Source organism: Watersipora subatra, chromosome 8, assembly GCF_963576615.1.
Source record: "Watersipora subatra chromosome 8, tzWatSuba1.1, whole genome shotgun sequence".
Classification (NCBI taxonomy): Eukaryota; Metazoa; Bryozoa; class Gymnolaemata; order Cheilostomatida; family Watersiporidae; genus Watersipora; species Watersipora subatra.
This window is the reverse complement of record NC_088715.1, coordinates 34,014,472-34,035,984: the sequence shown is the minus strand read 5'-3', so window position 1 is coordinate 34,035,984 and position 21,513 is coordinate 34,014,472. Positions and strand designations below refer to the sequence as shown.

Genomic DNA, 21,513 nt, shown 5'->3' with positions numbered 1-21,513 from the left:
GTAGCCTTCCGCAGTATTATTAATAAAGTAAGGCCAAGTTCTCCTCCAGCAGCCGTTTTGTCTATTACTCAAGACCAAGTTCTAGGATTTCTCCGATGGTTTACGGTAGCGATTCAACGCCTGCAAGGATACAACTAGAGAAAACAAATATTACCCACTCTTTTGTAAATAAGGTTGCAAGTAAGTGACTAATATAACTGAGGCTATTACAAATGACCTTGCGGTTGTGACCACGAGTAAATTTGATAAACTCCCTACAAAATTTGATTCCTCTGACAATTATTATTATGTCGAAGATAGAAATTGTTCGAACTTGATTTCAGCAAAAATTATTCTTGTGTTGCGGTTTTTGTAATGTCGGAGGTTGTCCTTTTGGCATTATTTTAGGAATAACTGTCAATAAGCAACGCTATAAAAAGGACCCCGCCAGTGTGCAAACGAAATTCAAGTCATTCTTAAAAGACGTGCCATGGAAAATGAACATTCAAGCAAACGCCAGCAAAACCGTCTTCGCAGGAAAGAAGCCAAATGCAAGGCTCAACTATCGAAGCAGCTAGATTTCTCTCCCGCAGAGTGCACTACAAAGGTTTGATAAAGATTTTACTAGAATTATATGGAAGTTCACGGCATACTGCACCACCCCAATACAATCACTAATAAATATATTACGTACATGCTTAATCTGTGACACTAAATTTGAGATGTCCATCCTTATTTTCCGAAACAGAAGCCAGGATAAATTATGTAAGTTGGAAAGGGTGTCATGACATCCTGTTGTGCTTAACGCTGTAGCGATATAGTTGAAGTGTGAGGAGTTAGCATCTGATTATGAAGGATATCTGATTTTGTAGTTTTTGAGGTAATTTAAATCTTTCATTCTGGCAGTTCACACATGATGTAATATTGTTGTAGCTGAGTGTAGTAACCTAATGTTGCGCTTAAGACTGCTGCACCAAATAAAAAATACTAACGTCTGGAAAGACAGGCTATAAGGCCTAAATTGAAGTTTACTCTCATTGACTTGTAATTTGGTCTGCAGTGGTATTTGACCAAACTTGATGTCTTACTTATAGTTAAAATAAACAACAGCCAAGTTTGTGTTTTTTATATCATTCTGCAATGTAGTAAGTATTCCGATTAAACACTGATTGGATTTCTCTTAACTAGCCTATTTGCTGATTGATTAGAGAGACCATAATTTTACCAATGCAGGCCAGACTAATTATATTGATATCAGATTACATAAAGAAAGGTTGACTTGCAACAAAATTCACATTACAATTATTTGGTATCAAAAGATTCACCATGTCTTACTCTGTTGTGTTGTAGGTGCCAAATAGTGGAAATGTGATTACAAGCCCTTAAAAGCTCAAAAACGAAAAGCCGCCGTAGATTGGAATCTGTTCATTCATCTGACGTAGTCATTACAGTTTGGTTATCGTTTTGTCACGTGATGTTCTCAGGCGTATTGAAAGGCCAATAAAAAGCTCACAATAAAGCATATCGTAGCACTAGTTTATGACAAACACTTTGGGTTTTACCGAAGTCCCCGTATTAAATATAGATGCTCGCTACTTTACAGTTTTGTTTCGGCATTATTCAATCAAGTCGTAATCTGATCACGTGACCCAACACTTCGCAAATAATTTTGCAGCACTTTTCGATTATCACAGGTAACCAACAGGCTCGTCATGATTATTAAACAATGATATGTACTCCTTCGAGCTAAGGTTAAAAAGTTTAACTATTTTTGTACGGTAAGTTATAAGATATCAGTGCTAAAAGTGACAGCATTACAATGACGATAAAACAGACGCGTAAGAAGAATAGACATGGTTTATTGAATGTGTGAAGTATATTTGTGAAAACATTTCGACGAATGAGATTGCATGAAAGTGTAAACAGAAACCATCCTGTAACAACTACGTCCCATTTGAGCCGTTTTGGAAAGAGAATCCAAACTACGGCGGTCCTGTGTGGCTGCGATTAACTGTTCGTTTTTTAGCTTTTAAGAGCTCGTAATCACATTCCCATATACAGTGAAACACGGATAACTCAAACTTCAAGGGACCGAGCAAAAGTGTTCGAGTTATTAGAGCGTTCAAGTTATCAGGACAGTCATAAGTGCACGTATTTATCAGTAGATACATGTACATATACAAACTATATATCAATCAAAAGCATAGATTGCTTGTTGCAAGTTGAAGGGTCTCTCGTGTGAAGTTTTGAATATTTTTAATCAGAAAGTATAGATATTTTTCTATCACTTGAGATTTGTTTGTTGCTTTAGGTGATGTGACTGCCAGGACGTTCTCAGATTAAAATTGGCAAAACTTGATCGCGGTTTAAACGCTCAGAAAAAATACAGACGTATTTTTTACCGAGCGTTTTAACCAAGATCAATTTTGCAGTAAGTCAGTTATTACAAAACTGCTTTATTATTAAAAACCCATTATCAATTTTGCCGATATTTCTTTAAAGTTATCCAAATTTTACCTCGCTTTTCTTGCTTTCGGAGGACTTATCGCTAAGCGGATGTTTGGTAAAATTTGATTTTTGCAAACCTTTAGAAAAGTCGTTAATGAAAATATTTGCCGTTGTTGGTAATAACGAGGCCTAAGAACTACTAAAAGTCGATGTTTATCTCCATGGCTTGGAATAAAGTGATATTCTAAAGCTATAGTAACAACCGTCTCGGTAGCCGTTTGAAAAAATAACTGTTCGAGTTAACGGAGTTTCGGTCGATGTATCTAAAGCCATTTATCATTGCGTGGGAACGGACCAAGCAAATCCATTCGAGTTAACCATGTGTTCGATATATCCGAGGCCGATTTATCCGAGTTTTGCACCTACAACACAACAGAGGAAGACATGGGGAATCTTATGGTACCAAATAACTGTAATGTGAATTTTGTTGCAAGTCAACCTTTAAATGTGATCATGCAGATATAATCAAATAATTTAGGTGTTGCTAGGCCATGTTTTCACCTGCATTATATTGAAAATCGGCTGCGAGAATTTAGCTAATATTTTCGTTGTGTGAAAGTATGTTATACAATCTATCAGTCTTAAAATTTACCCTGTCAGCCCTGAAATGGAGAAATGGAGAAGCTGTCTGATTGAATGCTCTGCATGGTTATTAGCAAAAGTCTCAGAGTATAAAAATACTTAATAATCAGTGTGTTTCCGTGCTTTAAATGTGTTCGGAGTTGCTTCCACTCTCAATCACCAAAACGGTTAAATCAAAACTCATTCGGCACCATTTCGCTTCATTTAGTTTGTGCCAAGGCATTCGATGTGAGTACTAATCATACTAATCAACAACCTAGAAACACTCACTGCTGATGGATTTGAATTAATAACATTTGGCTAAGTTTTCCCCAGTAGAAGTAAAAAAAGTCAGCAAACAACCACGTGGGTCTCTGCTATGAAAGAATTCTGCTACTCACTACTGTTTCTGTTTGACTTTACATTTATATCAAAGAAAGCTTTAAGGAAGATGACAAAATAATTACTTTTTACTTACTAATTGACCAAAACAAAGATGGAAAATCGCCAATCTTTGGGTTGGTAGTTGCGAATCTTGGAAAGATCCATATAGTGCAACATTGAAATGGTGAGGCGCGAGTTCGTCGGGAGCAGGCAACTCCGAACCCATTTGAAGCATAGAAACACAGAGACGAGAGTTTTTGCGCATTCTGAGTGCATTTTTTTGGAATAGCCAATACATTTACCACAATAGATCACATTCTAGATGTCAGCACCATTTCTAGGCACAGACACCTCTAATAAATAACATTAAAACACAATTTAAAAATTGTACTTTTTTATTTAACACAACAGATGCTGTGCGTGAGCAATGCAGGACTTGGGAATGGCCTCACCAGGGAACATGTCTATACTTGGCTCTCAGGCTACGGCACTGTAGCTGGTATTGTCATGGAGCCAAAGAAACCGTACTGTTATGTCATCACTGGAGATGTAACTGATGCAACGACGCTGCTGAAACTCAGCGGTGGGCGGGTACAACACGAGGGCATTCCTCAACCAGTTGAACATTTCATCTTCTGTGTCTCAAATGGTAGGCCAATGCTCGCATCAACGCTTACTTGTTTTTACATGGCTAAATCACTTCTACTCAGTTAAACCCTTGCACAGGAAATCCATTAGTTTCAAGATTGGATTCGCATCCTAAAATAGTCGTATCTTGAAGCACAGATTTCTATCAGAATTCTTTGGATTTCATTTAATCTGCTCCAGAGTCTGAAAGTTTTATGTTACCTGCATTGAAAAATTAAATATGACATTAAAAAAGCCGGAAAACTAAATGCAATCTAAAAGGAAAGGATTTTCGTTCTCTTCATGTTTACAAGTAAGCCAGACAAATGGAGGATTGGCCTTAGCCATTTAGTAGAGAGATGGTCATTCTATGCCTTCAAGTTCATTATGGCTCCTGTGGGTAGTTACAATGAATTGAAACAAATGGATATGTAAAGCTATATATAAAATGTAAAAACAAACAAATGTGAAACAACTATTTTGTATGCTAAAACCTCAATAACGTAATCAGTAAAACGAGGTAATTACTTTACCTCAGAGACACATGTATGCAAGGTTAGGCTCTAAGTAGGTTTTTAGGTAGAGGGAGGCGTGAGTAGGTTTTTAGGTAGAGGGAGGCGTGAGTAGGTTTTTAGGTAGAAGGAGGCGTGAGTAGGTTTTTAGGTAGAGGGAGGCGTGAGTAGGTTTTTAGGTAGAAGGAGGCGTGAGTAGGTTTTTAGGTAGAGGGAAGTTTAAATCTTTTTAGCATTTTCTGTCTATTCTTTTTCATTTTAACTTTCAAATCTGTTGTTCTGAATAATTTTGACCATGTTAAATTGGAATTCATTTTAGTCACAATGTCAAGTATTTAACCAAATTTTAACTTGAATCTTGTACAATTCACATTATGAGGTGATATTCTGTAAAGGTTTGACTGTAATTCCATTGTTTAACAATTTTTTAATTTTGTAGCTTAATTTTTAATTTTTCTGATATAAAAATGTTTACAAGGTTTTTTGTTCTGAATACAGAGCACCCTCAGGATACGATTACCCTGATATACGATTTTTTCGCCTTACGAAGTGAAACATGATTTTCCACCTCACCATATGAATCTTATTTCACCATACGAATTTAGTAAAATTTTCGTCAGAGTTCAAATTTGACAGTCAGTGTGCTTATTATGTGCGTCAAAATAACAAAGACACCGAAATGCTGTTCGCCAAGAAATTTTTTACAACGACTGAAAGAGACCCGAATAAGACCCGATGAGCAATTTCTCTGAGCTCATGAATTCTCGTGTGTAAAACGGTAATATTTTCCTTTTAAAACCAGTAGCAAAGTTGGAGTTGCCGATCCCTTCAAACATGTCAGTGGTCAGGCAACTTTCCTTATCCGACTAACAAAATTCCACTTCATTACGAAAACAGCATCGTTTAGACGTTCTTACTGAATTAAGTTGGAAAAAGTGTCAAACAGCTCCGCTAAAAGTTGTAGTGAAAGCAAAGACAGTAACTGATAAGTGATAAAATTTTAGTGATAAAAAGTTGAAATTCAGTAAAATAGTTAAAATACATACTAAAAATTAGCTTTAAGTGTGTGTTTTTAGTCAGTTAAACTTATTTGAGGTGAATTCAAAGTTTGTCATACAAACGTCTGTCTTCAAGGTAAGAGCTCTTTACGGTACGTACTGCATTAAAATTTATTGCAGATCATAACCACTAAATACAATCAAGTTACTGTAGGTAACTATGGTTACTAAGGTTAACATACTAGTATTTAGTGACTAATTTGTAATGTGTATAGCAGTTATATAAAATTCTGGACGATTTTTACCACAGGATGTTTCCATTATATAATTAAAATAGTTTCTATACCCCTATATACGATTTTTCACCATACGATGCCAACCCTGGAACGGAATAAAATCGTATCCTCAAGGTGCACTGTATTTTATAATTGCTGTTTGTTATTAATTGTTTGCTGTCACTGCAGTGCCGGAGTTGCCTCCACCTAGGAGTGAGCTACCAAGCGGTCTGCATCTTCTCAATGACTACATCAGTCCTGAGGTAGAAGAGCAGCTTCTCGGGCTTGTGGATTGGGGTGGTGAGTGCTTGCCCGGCAGTACAACAGGTAATCAGACTAAGGCAGATTGAAACTCAAGCTATCCTTAAAATTATGACTATATTTATGTTAGAAGCATTTCACCCCTGAATAAATGATTTGAATATATTCTAAAGAATGCAATTTGTACTGCAAGTATATAAAATTGATATGTATAAAAAGCACACGAAGGTTTTCCTTGCTTATTTTGTCTCCATAGTGCTTTGAAGAGCCTTTGATACAACTCAATGCCTTATCTTTTACTTCCAGTGGGCTTCAGCCTTCAAGATGCCAGTAATAATCCTTCGATACGACTTCCATAAACAATGTTCTCATTGACTTTCTAAATGTTTCTCATCAAGCAGGTAGCAGTAGCGGTGGGAGTATGAAACACAGGTCTGTTAAACACTATGGTTATGAGTTCAAGTATTCAACCAATAATGTGGACCCTAATGACCCATTGGCTAATCAAATACCTGATGAATGTAAACAGCTCACTGATAGGCTTATAAAGGATGGGTATCTAACAGACCCACCCGATCAGCTCACAGTCAACAAATATGAGCCAGGGCAAGGTGAGAGATAGGCTCGTAAAAGTGTCATTGTTAAGGCACACATCTGCAAGTGCTAGTTGGCTTATTTTAGAATCTCCTACATATACGCAGTTCTATTGCGCCATATGCGATATATTTCATAAATTGGTAACTGTCACCTCTTTATCTGTGTAGCGTGCTTGTCTTAGCTAATGGTTTGCATTCTGTCATGTTTGCAAAGCTGTCGTTGTTGAGGTACACAACTGCACATGTTAATGAGTTTATTCTAGCCTCAAACTTACGTACATGCAGTACTATTGAGTACCAAATGTGTTGTATTTTGCAATTTAGTAATTGTCACCTCCTGGTAAGTGTCATCTCCGTAGAGCCCGCGTCTTGGTGAAGTTTGTATTCTGTCTGTTTTTATTTATCAATTTTTATACCTCTGTTTTCCCTCTGATATATACATGAAACTCATTCATCAGTGGATGAGGGATGTGTTTCCAGAAACATGGAGTTAAACTATACACACAGCTTTTAACGATATGCAATTGATAGGGTGATAACTCTATTGATGAGATGATGACTCGCAGATGAGTCATCAGTGATGGCTTCACTGAAACAAATTTAGCATTCGGCTGATTGCTGTAAAACCTTTATTTGAACGCGATGGCACTCAATCTTTTAATCCTTCCCCTATAGTGGGGCTTTATTAGAGGTGACGTTCAAATAGAGGGGCATTGTATTTTTCAACCAACTTGTCAGAATTTTTGAAGATAAATCCAACCCTTTCCCTGGCAAAGTGAATGTTGCCCATATTTTTCACCCTCTGGGTACAGCGACACTAACCTTTTTGGTTGCAAGAAATTTGCTTACCTACTGCCAACTTGTCATAGATCTATAAGTAAATATGCATGAGGAAGCTTATACATGTCTTTACCAAATTATATCTATTGCTTGCAATTAATCTACAGTATGATGATCTTATAGCCTGCATTGCAATTTGTTGAGCTTTCAAGTTTTTGTTTCATTCTAAATTTAAAAGCATATTTTTTATATTATTACTGTATTTAACAAGGTTGCATTAAAGCTCATTGAACTCATTGAACTACAGTTTGCAGCCAAAACTGGCTCTCTTTATGGGCAATGGAACTAGAGTTGGTCGCGCCAATCCATTGTAAGCCGAGTTCAGATTACTGCAATCAGCTATCAAATAATATGCTGTAAATCTGCAAATTTAAAAGTTTATATTAATAATAATCTATCAAATGCAACAAATATGTATATCCAAGAACAAGTTACATAAGCAAACAATATTTAAAATACATTCATAAACAAAAATTAACTTTTTAAAACAAATATTAGCATCGTTTGCTCGGCCAGTTGCGTTCTGATTGTTGCCTTCATTTAAAACCATTTCATATTCTTCTGGCTGTGCAATACCTTCCACAGTGTCTTCTGACCTCAACTCCTTTTCTGCCCAGCTGAGCTAGTCGATATTAGCGTCCAAACCATTGTTTAGCAGAGCAAAACTTTTATGCGACGGGATTTACAGTTCTCGTGCAAATAAAAAGAAACCGCTTGTAATCAAAATAGTTTCAAGATTTGAGCCTCAAAATTGGAGCCTCAAAATACATAGTAACACAGATTCCAACGCAAATGCGCAAACCTTTTGTCACATACAAACAAGGAACTACTATTGGCCTGATACTGTTACTAATTACTTGTATGGTGTTGCATTCAAAGCTTTAATTAAAAAACTGTTAAGGCTTGAAATTGAAAAGCGGACTTCGATATGAGCAGAAACAACGAACAATTTAATTGTTATTGATGTAGTCATTATTAGTACGGTTTTGTGGACACTTTTCTACTGATCACTCGCTATGGCAGTTCATAAAGATCAAGAATGCCAAATAGTGGCGGTCAAATAAAAGTGGCGTTCAAATACAGGTGGCATTCAAATAAAGGTGGCAATCAGTTACAGGTTTTATGATGTGTTTTTTATATGACAAGCTGTTGGTTATTATAGCATACAATTGTTAGTCACTTACAACGATTTAGGCTCTGGTTTATTCCGATATATCAACAAACATTTGCTTCTCTATGTCTATGTTCTCTGTCTTCTGTGTGATTTATCCCATACCATTGTGTTTCAAACATGGCATAAGCTAAAATAATTTTTCTACGATTGAAAGGCACACGCGACTGGAGTTCAAATGCTATACTCCATATATGAATCCCCTACGTGTGACAAATCTAAAAGCAACTAAAATGAATAACTAAATACGACCTTGACACACTGACACTGAATCAGGTATTTATTTTGTAGGAATACCACCTCATGTTGACACTCACAGTGCATTTATTGGTCCTATAGTGTCTCTCAGTCTAGGATCGCAGGCAAGTTGAAAGTCTTCCCAAGTGGTCAAAGGTTTTAGTGTGTATGCACATGTATGTCAGCAATCCTTCAAAGTTTGAATGTGATGTCGGCTTTATTTTATGTAAAAGAGTTTGCGCCTGTTTTTAAAAGCATCATCCCACAGTGGCTAGGAAACATGGAGGCAGCCCAGTTGCAGAGAGCAACTTTTTGGACAATTGATCTACTGTTCCCGGTTCAATAATTACCAATTTAATTTTAATCACCTCTACTTTCTGTAATTCTGTGTGTCAGCAGCATGGAATTCCTTGCCAATTTGGCTGAGGAAAATTGATAGTCAGGATGGTTTTAGGGCTGCTTCGAAGCAGTACTCGCTGGACTCTCTGGAATAGATTTGTTCCGATTTCTTTTGCTTAGACAACCATGTTTTCTTCATTAACAATCTTATCCGTTAACTCGGGCTCTGCGCCTCGAATAGCCTCGCTACTGCGCATATGGGCCCTCATTGCACCTTGCTTTTTCTGTCATTTTGTTATGTTATGATTTAATAAAAATAAAGCAAACAAGCAAACTTACCATTAAACTAAGATACGTTAATTTCACTTGAAAACCTACGTTAAAGTTACTTAAAAATTTAGTAATTTAAGTTAATCACCACTTTAATTACCACTTTAATTTAGCATTAACGGATTATTGTAAAACTTTATTTGAATACCATGGCGTTCTACTTTTCAACCCTTTTTTCCATATTAATTAAATATGTTAAGAACCTCTTTTGTAGTTGAATGAATATCATGAAAATAGCAAGCAAAATATAGCGAGTATATAGCGAACACATCGGGAAAGTTTGCAACTGTCAAACTTTCCCAATATTTCGCTGAGCATTTGACGCCCTCCTTTCAAATGCGAATCATTTTGGCGATGGTAATTCACCGTCACCGTTGGCGTGATCTATTCATCTCTGTTCATGATAGTCGCTGTGGGACTGGTTTTTGATTCCTGCACGCGAAAACAAAGATTTCTTCGCGAAAATTTAAAAAGAGAAATGAGAACACTACGTCACGGAGTATTTTCTGCAAGTGCGGATGGGTTTGTGATAGTGTGAACATCGTTATCATCGACAATCACCGACGTATTGTGGCATCACCACAGAGATACGGTGATATTGTGTGGACCAGTCTTGAGGAGCATCAGTGTGTATAGCCCCATAAAATGCCTACACTACGCGTCATAGAGTGTAGGTCTTTACGGAGAAAAAGAACCTGAGAGCCATGTCCATGCAATTTCAGAAGAAGCCAGTGTGAGGGAATGGAGCTAAATTGCTTTATCAAGTAGAGATAACTCTCATCACTTTTGCTCCATATGCTCAAAATAGTTATCTAGAAGCAGCCATGGCCTAGCGGTTGTTATCTGTAGCCTGAGGTTCTTGCCTCGCTTGAGGTAATTAGCGGCATCACAAAAGTATTCCTTTGTTCGTAAAGGTCACAGGCTATAAAGTCAAAATCGTGCTGCCGCTGACCAAGTAATTGTCGCTTACGTGAACTTTATAACATATTCTTTTTTATATCCATTTTACTCTATTGAATGCCTGTCTGTTACAGGTAATCATGACATTTTCCAACTCTTTGGGTGACACTAGACAGGTGCTCTTGCCTCGCCGAAGTGTTTTAGTCATGGCAGGAGAGAGCAGGTACTCCTGGTCACATAGTATTGTGCCAAGAAAGACAGATGTCGTTGAGAGCGCTGAAGGTCTGACACTCTCGTACAGGCAGACTCGTGTGTCCTTCACATTCCGGAGGTTGAGGAGAGCCAGATGCCAGTGTGGTAAGTGTTTCTCTTCATCTCTGTGTGGTGGTCATTTTTAGCTTCCACATTCTATAGGTCATATCTTCGCACTTTAGGTTGGTGACATTTGTTTTTTTTTAAATCAGGAACGGTTAGATGATACCGGTTATGTAGTAGGTACAGGGCATGGTTAGACTTAGCACGTGCGAATGTCCCACAAACATGATCAATTGCTTGTCTATATATATATATTTTTCAGTTTGCCGTTGTCGGAAATCCGGCTATAGATCTTAAAATCTTGGTATAAATATTCCGTACCGAAGAGGATTTGATCTCGGACCAAGCTGTTCACCAGTCTGACGCCTTCCCCACCAGACTACGGAAGTCGAATTGCTAACCTGCCAATATAAGTCATTATATCAGAGCAAAACCTAACTGCTTTGCGTGTGCCGCGGGTCATAGCATAACGTCACTAGAGGCTGTTCGCTCACATTATTAAACTGGCTAATAGCAACACTCTCACTACTTCTCATTGTTTATAAGACAAAACACTTCTCATGATATGTAGTTTGAAAGTTAGAATGGCAAATGTTGTTATATGTTAAATACAAATCAATTTTCTGTCCAAATACTCTTCTATTACACGGGCAACGTTGGGTGGCACAGCTAGTTAGTTGTATATATTGATAAGGGAAAATATTAAAAATGAAATGAAATATATGAACATTGAAATGTAATGAGGAAAATCTCACACAGACCATCATTGTTGAGTACAGTCAAACCTATGATACCTCGGTATGCGATCACTTCGTTATAATATCACGTCGTCATACAATCACGTCATCATACGATCATCTCGTCATACGATCATTTAATTGTATCATGTAAAATTTTTGGAACTCTTTGACTCTACCTGAAGTAATTTCCAGTTCGCGACATTTTTTCTTCTGAGCATTTTAACTTAAAGAATAGAGAAAGCATAATATTTTTATGCTTTATTATTTATCTTGAGGTGTTGACTGATGTTCTAAAAAAAGAATCAAGGAGATTGACCAACCAGAAGCTGAGATATAGCCAGCCAAACACAGGTCTACCAAAAAACATAAGTGTTTTGGTAATCATCAATATATGACGTATGAAATCGACTTGTGTGCCATTGGTCAATTAAGCCAACTAATGCACTCTCCTATAACAATCACGGCGTTTTAATTGGTTTAATCCCTGGAAGTATAGAACAATCACATTGGGCCTAACAATCATTGCTCCGAGAATTCCGAACCAATCCCTCTGACGTGTAGATTAGTTTTAGAATAAAATAATTACACGCATCTATTATTTCGCAACATTCTGCTATCACTTTCTACAAATTATATTAGTTACATCATTTATTCTATACGCAGTTATATTATTATTTTGTATAATATGCATTATGATTATTATATTAATCACAAAAAATAATCATAGATAAGATAATAGATCGATAGAAAAATCAAATCAAAAGTTATTGTTTTCTTTTCTTACAGCAAGAGCACACGGTCAAGTTATTCTTTTCAAGATAATGGATGTAGTGAAATTACAGTCGGTTAATAGTGACGATAATAATAAAAATCAACCAAATGCTGCAGTAGATACACAATAGAAAAGTGATGAATGAACAAAAATTTACATTCTCATTTCTTATTCTAAACGAACTGCAATCGCGGATGTCGCATATAGACTATACACCCGCCGTTCGTTGAAATGAGGATCTTCGGGGCATATCCGTGGAGATCGAGTTAAAATTTGAAGCACAATAGTCAAAATCTGCTCTTCTGTTTTGAAAAATCATGGCGAGGGGTTGTGGGCAAATGCCTTTACCACACAATGTTTGCTTGATTTTCCTGAGAAACCAGAGCTAGTCTGTAAATTATTTACTATCGCGAGAAGCGTTTCACATCTCGTAGCCAAAACAATCATTATACGTAACGGCGTAAGGGTGCACAACTCCGGCACATGAACATTAAGTCGATTTTATACGTCACAGTTTTCGGGATTTTCGAATGGTTTTTCTCTGATTCTTTATTAGGTAGACCTGTGTTTGGCTGGCTATATCTCAGCTTCTAGTGGGTCAATCTTCTTGATTCTTTTTTTAGAACATCAGTCAACACCTCAAGATAACTAATAAAGCATAATCGTATTATGCTTTCTCTATTCTTTAATAATCTTTTTAACTCGATAATCAAGTTTTGTCGATTTTAATCTTAAAACATCCTGTCCCTCAAATCACCTCAAACATCAATAACAATCGCATATGAATATGATAGATATCTACTGATGCTGTATAATAATATCTACTGATGCTGTATAATAATATCTACTGATGCTGTATAAAATCAACTAAAACTTGGTGTATTTCATGTTTAACCAACTAAACAGGCTGATCCGCTGCTCTACAGGATGAGACCAGATGAGGACTGATTATGCATTGCTAGTAATTTCCATCATACCTGTTCTTCTGTATTGTAGATTATCCAGCCCAGTGTGACAGCCAGAACTATGGTGAGACACGGGAATGCTCTGGAGATTCTAAGATAGCGGGTCTGACAGCGGAAGCAGCTCTGAGGTTGGAAGAACTGCATGTACATAAGGTGGGAGTTGTCCACTCATTTATGCATCAGAATCAGCTAGTTAAAAGTGAGGCAAATGGTCATTTATGTTGTTATGTTGACCCTGTAGCACAAGTTGTAGTTGCATTTAATTTTTTCATCTTGCTAGCAGGAAGCTAGCAGGAAGCTAGCGGGATGCTACAGCTAGCAGGAAGCCCGCGATTTCTTTTATTTTCATTCAGATAATGCTGTCCACAGGTGGGTGTTTAAGAGGTTGTTTCTTAGGAGTCAAATTGAGTTTTACAACCAAATATTTTAGCGACCTGGTAGAAGGCACGAAGCGCATGCGTGCTAAGTTTAGATGAAATCAGCTAAAAATGTGAAAACTCATGCTGTTCCCACAGACTAGCAGACACACACAATGACGAAGTGTGATTTATTATTATAGATGATATCGATTATGGCATCCTCCGCGGACTCATGCATAGACAATAGGATATAGATAATGTACCTTAAGCTTCGTACTTTTGTCTAGGCCCCCATTATCATGCTTACACGACAGACTTTTATGCTCACCAACATGGCATGTTCTACACAGTGTGCCATGTTAAGAGGTTAATTTGCCGGCTTGCTTGCAGTGAAAAATCTAGTCAATCAGCTTCTACCAGTTAGGACTAAATATAGTTCATCAGTTGCAGCGATGACTAATGGCAGCAGGTTACTGACAGCGGTTAACAGTTTAGTACCGGTACTTGGATTTAAAGCTGATTAAAGTTTCTCAGCCCGAGGTTATCTCCCCTTGTTTTTTTTTTATTCATATTTTTCCTTCACTTTTTTTTACTCTCTTTTTCATTATTTTATCATCACTTTTCTTATTCTCCATTATGTCATTATTCATGTATCTCACCAACTTTAGCCTGATCAGTGGTGATATATGTACCTTGTCAGCACTTTCAACTTCTTTTGTTAAGGTTTACGACTCGATAGCCTCACACTTCAGCGGTACGAGACATTCTCAGTGGCCCAAAGTTGCCGAATTTCTCTCAAGCTTACCCTCAGGTTCTCTTCTTGCTGATATCGGATGTGGTAACGGTAAATATCTGCGAAACACTCCGAATCTTCTTCATTTCAAGGTATTAAAGTGGACACATCTCTGTTATCTGTGACACATGTGCTAGTCAAGTGTCACAGTGTGTAGTCGGTTCTTTTATGACGTAATTCATTTTAGCTTGTCAAATGTTTTTATTGGTCTATTTTCCTTCAAAGTGGATTAGAATGCTTATTTTGGTAATCCGTTACTACATGGTGACTTTTTGACCTCATTTACACTCTAGTGTAAAGTTTAGAGTCCCTTGTAAGATGTATAGAGTATTAAATACAACCAGTTTTAATTTGTTTTGATAAAAAAACAAATGAAATTACAGTCGACCCTCGTATAACAGACTAATAGAATTGGACGGTGGGTGGTTTAGCTGATTGTCCAGTTTTACCGATATGCCTATATATAGGTCTAATTTTACAGGAAAATTCACAATACTACAGCCTATATACATTGCACTATATACTACACGGTGTGCTGTACTGTACTTCGAAACATTAAGCATGTGAGACAAAAATATGTCAAAGCTGTAAATTTCCAAAAATAGCAAGGAAGGTTAGACAACTCCTGTGATGGCAAATTGATCCTGTAGAATTCCATTCATGGAAGGTAATACAACCGTTTTATCCCTTTATAGAATTTTATAATTTATATAAAATTTATATAACTGTTACAACTTGTTACATATTTAACAGAAGTAATATTTTAACTCACAAACTAAACAATTTCATCGCAGTGGAGAGATAACTGCAGAGTTTGTATTCACATCTAACTTTTTATATTCAATTATATATATATATTATATATATATTATATATATATATAAACAACATATTCAAATTCATTTTTTCATTTGGTCGGATACTAGTGTTTGAATAAACGAATTGAACTTCCTTACATTTGTCTGTGGTTGTAGCTTTTTCATGTTTAGCTAGGAATTGTGTTCCCTCTGATGATGTAAAACGATGCATGCACATTTGTAATTAGCATTTTGCATGAAATGTTGGTTTACTTTGAAAGTACAACGATCATCTTTGCTGCTACTGGGCTGGTCATTTCGCAACTGAGCAAAATGCGTAGACGCGTTTGTAAATGTGTTCTAATATAATTTACAAACTCAAAAAAAGTTTTAGAAAGATTCTTTGAATTTGTAATTAGAACAACATCCCACTCTACTCCACACAGATTGGCTTTGAGAGGAGCAGAGATCTATCAGAGATCTGCCAATCCATGGGATATCCTATCGTACAAGCCGACTGCCTGGCCACCCCTCTTTTAGATGAATGCATGGACGCTTGCCTCTGTATCGCTGTCATTCATCACCTTTCTACTCAGGTCAGCATGAAATATTGTGACGTGGTAGTGCTAGTCTGTTGATATTTATGGCTTATGTCCTTGATCTAAAGCTAGGTCATTCCCAATATTTAGCCGCAGTAAACGGTGACTACAACGTCCAACAAATTGCACAGCATATGAGAAGTCGATCAACAGCGTAGACTTCTCTCAATATTAGACACAATGGCATTACTCGATGACCCATAGGGTTAGCAGATAGATTGACCAATGAAAGTTAGCCTCAGTATAGCATTAGCCATTGCATCCCGGCTGGAATTCAGTTTTTCACAATCAGAGCATCATCAGCATTTTATACGCGGTAGTATGCAGGCAGTCCCGTGTGCAGTGAGAGATCATCATGTGTAATAGCTATGCGCATAATTATTACTGGATACTGCAAGGTGGTCCAGTGGTGCAGTTGGTAGTGCACTTGGCTGAGCATCCGAATATGCAAGTTTGATTCTTTCGGGATGCGTATCTTTTTCGTAATGCTTCGAAGCATGGTTTTGGACAGACAGACAGAATGAACACGGCTCTTACTATAGTAAAGATTAGAGAAGGCTTCATGCTAGTGATGACAATCAATCATCAGTTGTTTCTCGGGATGATTTCATATATTAATGTGCGGAAAGACAAATACATCAATACTTGAAGCTGTGTTATATCATAACACAGCTTCGAGTATTATGATGCGGTTGATGGTGAGGAGACTCCACATTCCTAGGGTTCATATTGCATGGATATACCAAGTGTATGGACAGTTTGATAGCGTGTTTAGATATTTACAGACACATATACCAGTACATTAGTATTTTTTCCCAAATCATTTTTTTCAAGTCCGACTTGTCCATTTTATAGTGTCAACTTTAACCTTTTACTATAAATACTAGAACTTTGGCAGACTAGTGGACCATAAGAGATGGTTAGGTGTGCCGATTAAGCACTGAGAATCAATATGCGCAAACCTTTTCCGAATTTGCATAAGGCAGTTTATTGGCGCAGTTGTTGAAACATCGGTCTACATAGCCAAATATCCCGAGTTAGAATCCCATTTGATGCTGTCTTTGTTCCGTACCTCCAATTTTGGTTTCAAACGGATGGACATGGCTTTGATTATAGTAAATATTTGTTTAGATGTTTCTGGATTTGGTTGACTTTAAAGGATTTGTGTTAAATATTGGGCAAAATAGAGCACACATGTGTCCAACTGTTGCGCATGCCGTCCCTGAGTCATATAAGGTTATTATAATGAAATTCAGCTGCTCTTGACTCCAGGAGAGAAGAAAAGCTGCTATAGCTGAACTTCTGAGGATTGTGAGGCCTGGAGGACGATGTTTGATTTATGTTTGGGCTATGGAACAACGAAAGGCAGCGATCAGCTCTTCCTACCTCAAACCTCAAAGTACAGGTATGCCTTCTCTAGTCAGCTGTAATCACCACACCCAGTATGAGGTCTGTAGTTGTCTGTAGTTATTCGAAACACCAGCCGCAGAGACAGCAACAATCAAATTAGTGAAGAGAATGTTTGGTGACTATTTTAGTATTTCTGTACAGCTTCGAGTTGTTGCAGTGAAATGATAGTAGGCAATTTGCTCTTATGTTTTGATGCACAAGTGACACAGATTTAGGAAAAATTTATCCCTGAGGAAATATTTTTTTTTTCAAGTTGGTTTAATGAAGCTTCCTTTGTGTCATTCTCTCAGTTATATATGCAGATTTCAATTACTACCAACAGTATCCTGTAGGTGTATTCTGTAGGTGTATTCTGTAGGTGTATCCTGTAGATGTATTCTGTAGGTCTATTCAGTAGGTGTATTCTGTAGGTGTATCCTGTAGGTCTATTCAGTAGGTGTATTCTGTAGGTGTATCCTGTAGGTGTATCCTGTAGGTGTATTCAGTAGGTTTATCCTGTAGGTGTATTCTGTAGGTCTATTCAGTAGGTGTATTCTGTAGGTGTATCCTGTAGGTGTATTCTGTAGGTGTATTCAGTAGGTGTATCCTGTAGGTGTATCCTGTAGGTGTATCCTGTAGGTGTATTCTGTAGGTGTATTCTGCAGGTCTATTCAGTAGGTGTATCCTGTAGGTGTATTCTGTAGGTGTATTCAGTAGGTGTATCCTGTAGGTGTATTCTGTAGGTGTATTCAGTAGGTGTATTCTGTAGGTGTATTCAGTAGGTTTATCCTGTAGGTGTATTCTGTAGGTCTATTCAGTAGGTGTATTCTGTAGGTGTATTCATTAGGTGTATCCTGTAGGTGTATCCTGTAGGTGTATCCTGTATGTGTATTCTGTAGGTGTATTCTGTAGGTGTATTCTGTAGGTGTATTCTGTAGGTTTATCCTTTAGGCGTATCCTGCAGATGTATTCTGTAGATATATTATGTAAGTGTTTTGAGAGAGCGTGTGTTGTAATTGCCACCTCAGCTATTTGTACTAGTTTAATAAAAACTGTTGCTCAGCATACCGTAAAACTTCTAATTGACCGCCACCTTGAGATAAGGGTTGAAAAATAGAGCACCACTCTCCAATTGAACGCCACCTCCATTTGACCACCACTTTGACATTTTTTGATCTTTTCGAGCCCATATTATCAACTGATCGATAGAAAAGTGTCCACAAAATCATTTTAATAACGAATCGTTTATATCAATAACAATTAATTCTCTCGTCCAATTCTAAAGCTTTTCGTTTTTTTCTTTCGTTATAACTTTAAAAGCAATGCCGTAGCAATAATCAATCACGGTCTCAGGCTAGTAGTAGCTCTCTGTTTAACACGGTATTTCTACTTTGAAGTAGCCTACATACATAAAAACGGCTTAAATTTATGATGATAGATTGAACTTGGAAAGCAACGCCATAGAAATAATTACTAACTATCTCAGGCTTATAGTAGTTCCTTGTTTATCGCGGTCTTAATACTTCGAAAGCCATGCATATAAAACCGGTTCGCAAGTTTTGGACCAAAGGTTACACGTTTAGCGAGCAAACTTTTAGCACTGCATCAGTGCTAAATGCAGCACGTGAAAGTTTTGCTCTGCCGAAAATTTGTTTGGACACTAATACCGACTGGTTCAGCGGTGCAGAAGAAGAATTGAGGCTAGAAAATATTGTGGAAGGTATTGGACAACTAGATGTTTGTTCCAACAAAAGTAACAATCAGACCGCAGCTATCCGAGCAAACGATTGAAATATTTTTTTGTTTTAAAAACGTTAATTTTTGTTTCTGCATGTAATATAAGTGTGGTTCGTTTATGTCACTTGTTCATGAATATATATTTGTATTATTTGATAGATTATTGTTGCATAACCTACAAATATGCAGATTTATAGCGTGTTATTTAATAGCATTTTGCGGCTATCTTAACACGGCTTACAATGGATCGATGCTCATAACTTCACTTCTATTGCACATAAAAAACTAGTTTTGACTGCAGACTGTAGAAAACATATCAGTGAGTGCAATGAGCTTTTATGCAAGATTGTTAAATATAGATATAAAATAAAAACATGTCTTCAACTTTATAATGAAAGAAAAATTGAAAATGCCAACAAATTGCAAAGAAGGACACAGGCTATATTATCATCGCAGGTCAATTGCAAGCAATAGCTATCAACTGGTAGAGATATTTCTCGGTGTCTTGATGCATATATATGAAAAAGGGCAAAGTATAGGCGACAATCGCTTCGTCTGCAATAGGGCTGAATTTATCTTCCAAAAATTCTGACGAACTATTTGAAAAATTGACCGCCAGTCTCTATTTGAACGCTGCCTCCAATTAACCGCCACCATACAGGATAGGTTGAAAAATAGAGCGCCATGGCGTCCAAATAGAAGTTTTACGGTAATTTAGCTTCGAGCTAAAAACGCAAATGATTAAACATTCAAAATTAAACAAGTGTATATCTTTAGATTTATAGCAGTAAGTCGGCAAATAAAGCAGTGTAACCTCTGTAACGTATACAGTCTTTACCACTCTCCACCACTTAACTTACTACTTGGGAACATGTTTGGGTGAACATCTTGAGTCATGCCGTACTGGAGATCTTGTCTGTGTGTGACAGGGCAGGATTTGTAGGGCTCTTTTATGTTTAAGTTGATTATGTAGGCCTGGTTGGCTACTAATATTTAAATAAACAAAAATTGCAGTTGACCTTCACACGTATGTATGCGGTTGTAGCTTTTGATGTCTATTTGGGAATTGTGTTCTCTCTGATGATGTGAACAAAGCGTGCACATCTGTAATCAGTATTCTTCATGAAGTGTTGTCTAGCTATAGAATTGCAGCAATCGTTTTTTCCGCTACTGGGCTTGTCATTTCTCTACTGCAAAACTTTATTTGAATTTGTAAAAGGCGTTGCATTTTTCTTTATAGTGATCCTTGTTTGCGTAATCAAATGATTCACATTATTCATAGGAAACACCGGAGTGAACCCTCCAGAATATCTGTCCACTGTGGATGGGGACTGTCAGTTGCCCGTGCATAGGAACCGGACTGAGTTCGCATCAGCAGATATGCTGGTTCCGTGGAACTTAAAGTCTAAGCCTGACAATAAAAGTGAAGTCGAGTCAGAAAACAAGGTGTCAGAATCTAATATCAATCATCAGCAAGCACCTGCTAACCATGCCAACGTGGAGCCAGCCAATTCGACACTCTTCCACAGGTACTATCACATATTCAAAGAAGGTGAACTGGAGGCTCTCTGTACAAATGTAGAGAAGTGCAGGATTTTAGAATCGTATTACGATCAGGGAAACTGGTGTGTAATTCTGACAAAGGATCATTGATATACACAGGAATATCTTTTTATATTTCTAGATAATTTTTCTATCCTTTTTGAAATTCAACACCAGTATGTATTTTTATATACAGTCATGTTTACAAGTTTCATATTAGCAATATAAAAGGAAAATCGCTAATGTAATACTGGCTGATTTCCAAAAATGGCTAAGCTATACTTCGAGACTTTTGATTGCGTACCAGCTAACAATTGGTGTTGGTGACACTGCATGTAGATAGATGTCACTCGTTGTCAACTTAAGTATGTTTTGGTTTCTCTTTTGTTCATATCTAACTGATACTCCATTATCAACAGCTAGAAGCAATTGAACCAAATTAATGTCGATTGGTTTTTTGCATAAATAGAATTCAAATCGTAACCAGGATATAACATTCAGGTCGTATCGAAAGTTGTCGTATCGAATCGTGTCGAAAGGTTGTGGACTGCAGTTTTTTTCTAAAACAGTCTCCTGTCTGCACCTGTGGTCCATGGAGTGTATAGGAACAGTTATATATACTCACATTTGTTAAGACACCATATATACATGCATAAATTGATGCTAGGAATCGTAAAGAGACGAAAATGGTTGCAATATCATATACTGTAGGCCTAAATGAACTTCTTTAAAGATTGATAGTAATTTGATTGTATGTATAATATTTAGTTTATAAATTGATTGTAGTTTCTCTGTTTTAATTGCACTATGTACGTAGGTAGTACATAGCTAGAATGCGACAAAGCGGAGAATTTCAAAGAACAATACAATTTTGTAAATTTGACATAATTTTTTTATTTATGCAAAAAAATTTGGTTCATACTTAGCAATATGCCGTGTACATAATGGCTCATTCAAAGGTTGCACGCTTTCCTGCTTTCTAAGCCA

General features: G+C 37.0%; 1 protein-coding gene across 1 annotated transcript; it reads left to right on the top strand.

Moving 5' to 3' along the window:
- The first annotated feature begins 306 nt into the window (after positions 1–306).
- LOC137401532 (alkylated DNA repair protein alkB homolog 8-like) lies at positions 307–20,940 on the top strand. The gene is made up of 11 exons (XM_068087932.1): positions 307–586; positions 3,844–4,081; positions 6,034–6,171; positions 6,507–6,716; positions 9,004–9,074; positions 10,653–10,875; positions 13,342–13,463; positions 14,393–14,554; positions 15,706–15,855; positions 17,131–17,263; positions 20,267–20,940. The coding sequence occupies exons 1-11, from the start codon at positions 470–472 to the stop codon at positions 20,635–20,637; spliced, it is 1,935 nt and encodes a 644-aa protein (XP_067944033.1). The 5' UTR covers positions 307–469; the 3' UTR covers positions 20,638–20,940.
- Positions 20,941–21,513: the final 573 nt, after the last annotated feature.

Coding starts and splice junctions, on each gene's coding strand:
- LOC137401532 (XM_068087932.1), top strand. CDS start 470: ATGGAAAATGAACATTCAAGCAAACGCCAGCAAAACCGTCTTCGCAGG. Junction 6,717..9,003: donor CAAATATGAGCCAGGGCAAG/GTGAGAGATAGG, acceptor TTTATTTTGTAG/GAATACCACCTCATGTTGAC. Junction 9,075..10,652: donor CTCTCAGTCTAGGATCGCAG/GCAAGTTGAAAG, acceptor TGTCTGTTACAG/GTAATCATGACATTTTCCAA.